Below are 8346 nucleotides of genomic sequence, written 5' to 3'. Positions count from 1 at the left end.
ACAAAGAAGACCAAGGCATGACTTAGAATGACAAGGGAGACAGCTGCTTACAGTCAAGACGGGGTAAAGGAACTGGCTTATCTTCCCACCTGAAACAACCCAAATACAGACAAAATATCTGAAGCAACAGTTTGCAAAATACTGTACTTCAGGTAATAAGAGGACAATGATCCCTGAGAGACTAAAAAAAAAAAAAAAAAAGTGGGGAGACTCACAGAGTCCCCCAGTGTCCTGTCTTGAAGAAGTTTCCAGGCACAGCAGAGAGTAGGGAATTCAGGAAGAGTCTGGTGGACCCCTTGAGTTGAGAAGGGGGGATGAGAGCTCAGGGAGGTCAGGGCAGCTAGGACTCAGGGGACAGAGCACCAGAAAGAGAGCTGAACAGAAAGAGAACTTAGAGACCAGCGAGAGTCCCCTTGATGATGATGATGTGTACTATGGGAATAATGAGTAATGGGGAGCTCATGCAGATGAAGCAACAGCCCAGGGCCAGGGAAAGAACCATCTCTAAAGATTAGAGGTACCAGTGCCACATGCTCACACAGGGCCAGGAATGGAGCCTCTTCCTACCAGCTAGACTGGGAAACCTCAAGACTTAAACAGAGCATCAGGTAGACATTCAGATCTTGCTTCAGCAGGGGAAAAATCAGCTCTAGAGTAATAACTGCTCTAATCTTGTTGGATAAATCTTAAAAGCAAGACCTAAAAGGATAAATTTGTTTCCAAGTAACTTAACTATATTCCAGAACAAAGCTCAAGGCTATTTATAGGAATACAAAAATATCTAGCACAATCCATTAGAGGCCTCTGGAAGTAGATCCATGCCCAAATCAGTAGTGGAACCATACATGACTAATAAATACAAGAAAAGACGTCCAACCTTCCTAGTAACCCAGGAAATAGGAAAATAACAATAAGACACCCGGGGAGGATTTAAAACACGAGAGGAATGTGATCAGAACACACTTTAAATTAATGCACCTTTATTACATTCAAACGGCACGTAATTCTCAGCATAGTCTCAGGACAAAAATAGTCCATATTTCTATTTTTAGAAATACTGAGATAATAGAATAACACTAGTAATAATTCCAGGACCCTGGCATTGTTGGTATTATTCTATTATCTCAATATTTCTAGAGTAATACTGACACACTAAAAAAAAAAAAAAAAAAAAAGAAATTTTAATTGCATTTTCTGAGATTCCCCTGCATTCCGAAAAACGTTTTAGATATTCCGAGAACCATGGAGTGTAAATTGGAGTCACAGAGGTTGCAGGCTTGGTATTTTCCATTCTCACCAGAATATAAAGCTAAATGAAATTAACAGGTCTGTTATCAGGGTGCCAGAGAAAATACTTTCCATTCCCATCAGAACTTAGCTCACAGGTCCACAGGGTTGACTGTGTCTGAGTCAAAACCCAGTGGCATAGGCTATAGATGGATGAATAATCTAATCATCGTCTACCAGGCTGCTTCCCTTTCGGACTCTGCAGGGTCCTTCTGTTTTCTTCAGGGAAGGCCTGGGGTGAGTGGTTGACAAAGAGAATGTTTCTGGTGCACAATTTAATTACTTAGCATCTAAGTACATTCCACATCAGGGCCAACATCCAGCTCTTCTGGCCGAGTTCTAGAAATGAGCAAGGGCTTGGCATTGCTTAGACTGACACTGCTTCCTCTTGCTCCTGTGGGTTCTGTGAGAGCACTGATGCTGGCTGCCACTGAATGTGAAGGAGAAAAATCCCAAACCTCCTCAGTGAACCTGAAGGCCAGAGGGATTGTGTAGGATGGGAGACTTTAAGGAAAATAGAGGAGAATATGATAAAGGAATGAGGGAAGAGAGGGGGTTTGGCCCATTCAGTTCCCAGCCTTTCCTGGGGAGCCTGACACCCTCCTTTCCTCCACAGCTCTGCTGGCTGTTTTACCTCCGGGTCTGGGTTGACTTTTTGGGACCTCACTCATCCTCCCCAAGAATAATTGATTTCGTCCAGGGCTTCTCAATCATTCTATCTTGGAGAGACCCATGTCAGAAGGAGAGAAGAACCTTAGTCCTCCCCCCTGCCTCTCTCAGCTGGAATAGCATTTGAGGGCAAAATGGAGAACAGGGTGTGACCTTATTTCACTGGAAAAATGAGAAGGAAATGGAAGAGCAGGGGGTGGGGGAGAACAGGAGGAGCAGGTAGAGCAAAGGAGGAGTGGGAAAAGAATGAGGGAAGAAGGGGAGGAGGATGGAGAATACACAGACATTAACCCCAAAACTGGTCATGTTACTTTGCTTGGTTATTACAATCACCACTGAGGACTGGGAGATACTTTACATATACAGACTATATTCTTTTAAAATAGAAAATTCAGATGCATTGAAATCTGAAGAATTAGTAAAATGTAGGCTACAATTTGCCATTCTGAAAAAGTTTTCTAGTCTACTTGTCTATACTTCTCTAAGGAGGCAGAAAAATATTTTAGGCTTCTTGAACCCTAAGGTGTCTGCCACAACATTCAGCTCTATCCTTGCAAAGCAAAAGCAACGAAAGACAACAGATAAATGAATGGGTGTGGTTGCGTTCCAATAAAACTTTATTTACCAAAACAGATGGCTGGTGGTCTGGCCCTCTGGCTTTACTTTGTTTTGTCAAACCCTGGTCTACACAATGACTTTTTCTTTTTTCTATAATATGAAAAAAGACACATTTATAATACACAAACCACCCACATTATTCATAGAGAAGTTATGCATTCACTGTTTAATAAAAAAAAAAATGAATGAATGAATATGTATGTAGTATTTAAAAACATAGTTTACCTGAAATTCCACTACCCTGAGAAAGAAATCCCTGTTAACATTTTGGCAAACATCATTTCAGATGCACTGATTTGGATGCGTGTGTGTGTGTGTGTGTGTGTGTGTGTGCGCGTGTGTGTGCGTGCTCTTCTTTATATGTGAGTGGGAAATTCTATGTTGTTCTTCTATAACCTGCTTTCTATGCTCAAAAATATGTTCAGGGCATCTTCTTATACGAATATGTTTAGATCTACGTCTTTTCACAGGGCACTTTAGAAAGAAGTCCTCTATCATTGTCCTGATATCAATATATTGATTGAAAAGTCCTATATCAATTGAAAAGTCATGTATCAAAGTCCAGTCCTGGACATTTGGGTTGGTTCCCCCATAGCCTCTGCATCTCTATTTCCTAATGGCCCCACTGGTTGAAATCCTCCACTGATGGGAATTTTGCTAACTCTTGAGCCTAGGTAGTTGAATCCTAGGCAACAGTGTCTGAAGACTTCCATTCTCCTGAGCTAGACGGCCTAGTGCTATCATAAGCCAGAAAGTTCATTTTGAGTTAGTAACAACTAACAGAAGTTATTGCCTCAACTTTGGGCCACTCCCACCCAGGCCTCCGAAGGCTTCCACCCACTTGAGGATGGAACTGTGTTGAATTGCCTACTGATCTGTACCCACAGTTTTGGTCATAGCTCCTGCCTGTGGCCATACATGTTTCAACACGTTACTTGGGAATTTCCAAGACTGTGGGTGCTTCTCCCTAACCTAACTTCTACATGGGAAGATGGTAACTTCTGACTGAGCAGAAAAACCTGTTTGTGAAACACTTACCCAGGTAACCTATTCAAAAGGAGGTAGCTCTCCATAACTTCGAGGGCAGGTTCAGGCAGAGTGTGGCCATGTGTAACAGGAGAAATAAAATTCTTAGGGAGCAAATCTAATATTCCAGAAAAACTATTCCAAAGTCTGTGGAGAACTCATCATTCACAGACTCACCCATTTGCCCCAATTTTTTTTCCCATCTTTCTTCACCCATCTCTTTCTGACTGATGCTTTTGTTAGGGTATTGTTACTGAATACTGAATAGAAGTTCATAGAAGTAGTGCTTCACCTGTGAATTGCAACTGATTTTAAAAATCAGTTGTTCTGAGCTATAAAAACATTTCTCTTGCTTGCTTCATGAGAGATTATATAGCAGAGAAAACCATCTCTCTTTTTAAAAAGATTTTATTTATTTATTTGAGAGAGAGAGAGAAAGTGGACCTTGCCAGTGGCTGTGTGTGGCGGGGGTGGGGGTAGGGAGAGAGAGGGAGATGGACAAGCAGACTGTGCACTGAGATGGAGCTCAAGGGTGACTCAATCCCAGGACCCTGAGATCTTGATGTGAGGGAAACCAAGAGTCCAAGAGTCTGTCAAGTGAGCCATCCAGATGCCCTATGAGAAAATCATGTCTTCTAAAAAAAATTAATTTCCATAGAATTGGAACCTTAGAGACCATTCTCTTACAATCTATTTTATTTTTTTAATTATTATTATTTTTACAATTGCTTTATTTTAAAATTTTTAAAAATTGCTTTATTTTAAAGACATGCAAATGTCCAATAGGGTTAAGTGCCCCAAATTCACACAGTTTGTTAGTGGCAAAGTCAGGTCTTGATTCCAAAGGCTTCATCTCGTAATGTATATTTTACATTACTACACTGCTACTCTTGGGCAGTTGGTTCCTTTATTTGTATTTATTTGTCTCTAGTGCCATTGGAGGGGTAGAAAATAATTGGGCCAGAATGTAAGGGAGGAAAAAAAAGGTTTTTTTGAAGGAGAGGTGCCTGGCTGGCTCAGTAAGTTGAGTGTGTGACTCCTAATCTCAGGGTCTTGAGTTCAAGCCCCATGGTGGGTAGAGCCTACTTAAAATAAAAATTAAGAGGCACCTGGGTGCCACAGGTGGTTAAGCAACTTACTTTTGGTTTCTCAGGGTCATGAGATTGAGCCCCATGTTAGGCTCTGCACTCCTCGTGGAGTATGCTTGAGTTTCTCTCTCTGACTCCCTCTGCCCTTCCCTGCTGCACTCTCCTTCTCCCTCTTAAAAACAACAACAACAACAACAACAACAAAAAACCTTAAAAAAAAGTTAACAATTAAAAGTCTGAAGGGGAAAAAATGGGAGATTAAATAGGCATATAGTACGAGAAAGGTGAAATGCAATCAAAAATTGTCCAGGGGCTGCCCAGAAGACCGAGAGTCAGGCCCTCCTGGGCTGGGCAGTGCATTCCTGTTATGACTGACTCTAAGCCCAAGTGAGATCTCAGAGATCATCTACTGGAGTGATACTGTGGAGTTTCTCCCAGATTCTCTGCTCAGCGCTGGCGCATATGTTCCTGACCATTCCCAGCTGTGTCCATCACCAGGCGTTGCCCTCAAGGAACTGCTCTGCCTATGGGTACACCTCTTCCCAGGAATGCCGGACGTGGAGAAGATTACAAAGGCCCACTTCCCGGGACTCAATCTGGTTTAATTCTGAAGAGCCACACAACTCCAGTACCCTCTGGGCTCTAGGCCCAGCTGTAACCACATTGACAGGAAGCTTCTCCCTCTGCCCAATGCTGCCAACCTCACTTCCTTACAAGTGAGGTGTCATTTTTTAACTACTTGCCAATTAAACTTCAAGTAAGGTGTTTCTAGGTAACTCCATCTAAAACACCACCCGAATTAATACTTCGGGCATAGGCTCAGAATGGGACTAAAACCCCAACCTCCTGCCACATCATCTTATGAGCCTAAACCATTCTCAGCTGTTTTCCCTCTTTTGATGGCTGAAGTGCCTGTTACATACAACTTAACCTAAGCCCTCCTCCTACCAGGGACAGCCTCCCAAGCTGGGGGATGCCCACTACTAGTGTATTCTATAAGGTGATTATGCTTGCACAGGATGGGCTCCTGTTTTACTTTAACAGTTGTTATCTTAGCTGGGGATTTTCCAGAAGCAGACTTTGCGATGAGGACTCAAGTGAAAGTGATTTTATTAACATCCAGACCAACTTCACTGATGTGACATCTTAGAGTCATGCACATCTGTGCAGAAACATGGGACCTCATATACTTGGTCTAATACTCTGTTGTTGCCAGCTTGAAATTCTTGATAAGTTAGGAACATTTTTCTATATCTTGCATGGGGCCCTGCAAATCACCTAGTTGGTTCTGATTAGAATGGGTTTCTAAGAAACACTGGTAGGGGATGTAGGACCTAGAGGGGTAAGAAGGGCAAGCAAAAGAATGTGATATCAAGCAAAATCCCGAAGCAGAAGGGAGGGAATTTGGCCCAGTCTCATAGGGAGCTCCGTAGATAGCAGAGAGCCACCCTGGAGTTGTCCGGGCTGGAGGCTAAGGGACCAGGATGGCGTATTTATACATGCATTCTCAATCACTGGTTAAAGGGTGGGGCGGCGCAGAGGAACTTCTGGCTGTCCCTTGTATAGGCAAAACAAATCTGGCAGCTTCTCAGTGAGAAGCACGTGTCTCTTACCACACCCACACTCCCAGGGCAAGGCATCCAATCACTGCCTCTACCTACAAGTATGTCTTTTGCATCCTGGTCCAATGGTTTCACTGGGAATGATACTCAATACCCGAGTAGGGGGTCGGGAGGAAAGTAAGAGTAAAGATTATGCCCTAACTGTAGTCCTTGGCTGCAAACTTCCCTGGGCTTCACTTCCCTTCAGTTGGTGAAACTCAACACACAGACATCCTGCACCAATGCCACCAGACTCCATTTCAAGCATGGACTCTGCCCACACTGGTTCCAAGTGACCTACTTTGGCCTCACCTTCTCTTTTGTCTTCACCCTGTCAAACAAGAAAACAGATACCTGGGGATAAGCAAGAAGTCTGCTGAGTGGTAGGATTTCTCGTACATCCGCCTTTTTGACTCTTTCTGGACTTTTGGAGGGTGAGCGCCTCATCTGATCATCTTTGTGTCTCTCCATCAGCTTTAGCATGTTGCTTCGCACACAGCAAGTGCTCAGTGAATGTTCCTTGAATGACTGTTTGTATGAATAGTTCGAACTCTGTGTAAACAGAAGAGACTCTTCAAACTACCTGACCCTGAATCCATTCAGAAAGGACCAACCAAATCCAATTAATTCGTTATGCAGAACTCTGCCAGGTATGGGGCATTTGGAAGTGCAGATTTCATGGGGGAAGAAGTGGAGAAGCTCCTGATGGGCGCATGCACTTCAAATTGAACAATCCGCAGTTCCATCTCCATTTTCTGGGAAACAAAATCTCCCCATGGCCCCAGGGCCCTTTAAATTTTACTGTGACTGTTTTCTTAAGAAATTCCTGGAGCAGAGCCTAACTTTTGTGTAGGGGGTTGGCAGCGCTCACATTCGCGGCCCAGGGGACGGTTGGCATAGGGGTTAGCGAGGCGTTCGCACGCGAAGGAAGCTTTGGAGGAGTCCGAGCAGCCGGGTGGAGGGTCCTGTGAAGTGGGGGGCCCCAGCGTCCTTGAACTCCAGGGCGTCCATGAGTTTGGGGAAAGGAAAATGGGGACGGCCAAGGCGGTCAGACGTTTGTGGAGCTCTACAGCTCCCGACCTCTCCCCTTTGGCGGGCGGGACACGACACGGATTCGGCGGCCTAAGCCCAGAACAGCCCGGGTGCCTGGGCGGGTGGGAGGGCCAGGGCCGGAGGAAGGAGTCCGGGCCGCCGCCGCCCCGCCCGTCGGGCTGTCCGCCCCGCCTACCCCGAGCGAGGCGGAGCTGGCGCCCGGAGGAGCGGGAGGCGGAGGAGAGGTCGGAGCTGTCTCCAGGAGCCCTTAGAGACCGAGTCCCCGGCGGCGGCGGCGGGGGGAGCGCACCGGCAGGCGAGTGGGCACGAGCGGCGGGCGCAGGTGGCGAGTCTGCTCCCTGCGGGCACAGGGGCGCAGCGCGGGGCGTCGGCCGGCCGGTTCGGGGGCCGTCTCCGAGTTCCCGGTGTTAGGAAGCGAGATGGAGGGAGGGAAGGGAAGGGAGGAAGGAAGGAAGGAGGGAGGGAAGAGTGTCCCGGAGGGCGGGGACTGGTCGGGGCACTGGGCGCCGGAGAAGGGGATGGGGGAGGGAGGGCGAGGGACGCCGAAACCTGGAGGCGGACTGCGCGCTCGCCCTCGACGGGCGGCGGCGAGGGAAAGCGGGGGCCCTGTGGGGCTAGGGCTGGGGGCGCGGGCGCTGGGATGGGGGCGGGAGCGGCAGGAAAGGTCTAGCAGCTCGCCCGCGGCCGTGCGCCCCGCGCCCGGTTGGGGTTGGGAGGCTCCGGTGTGCCCAGCCCTTCCTTGCGGTGGTGCCAGGCTCTGGAGGCGGGCAGGCATCTAGGGGCGACCGGGGCGCCACGCCCCTCTTCCCTACTTTCTTCCGCTCTTTCTTGGGACTAGCGGGCGGGCGAGCAGCCCTGGAACCCGCTCGCTGCTGGGTCTGGCGGGGAAGTAGCGGGTCAAAGAGGAGAGCCCAGGTCACACGTCCCGCGAGGGACCCCCAGCAGTAAGTGGGCTCGAGACTGTGTTTGCAGGTGGTATGGGGAGGTCGAGGCTCAGACGAGAG

The 8346-nt window shown here is 47.2% G+C and overlaps 1 protein-coding gene across 6 annotated transcripts in view; it reads left to right on the top strand.

Moving 5' to 3' along the window:
• The first annotated feature begins 7173 nt into the window (after window positions 1-7173).
• The window catches only part of GNG12 (G protein subunit gamma 12), a 127856-nt gene continuing 126683 nt past the window's right edge, over window positions 7174-8346 (top strand). For 2 of the 6 annotated variants that reach the window (XM_082688077.1, XM_082688076.1), the window contains exon 1: window positions 7174-7637. Coding sequence is in view for 2 of the 6 variants with exons in the window: in XM_082688076.1 (XP_082544202.1) it covers window positions 7319-7637 (319 nt within the window). In the remaining 4 variants the exon portion in view is untranslated. Of the gene's footprint in view, window positions 7665-8346 lie in introns of all 6 variants that reach the window. The other 4 variants (XM_082688075.1, XM_082688080.1, XM_082688079.1 and 1 more) reach the window with 4 other exon arrangements.

Source organism: Mustela nivalis (assembly GCF_964662115.1).
Source record: "Mustela nivalis genome assembly, chromosome: 10".
NCBI lineage: Eukaryota > Metazoa > Chordata > Mammalia > Carnivora > Mustelidae > Mustela > Mustela nivalis.
The sequence above is the reverse complement of the archived record's forward strand: the minus strand, read 5'-3'. Positions and strand labels throughout refer to the sequence as shown.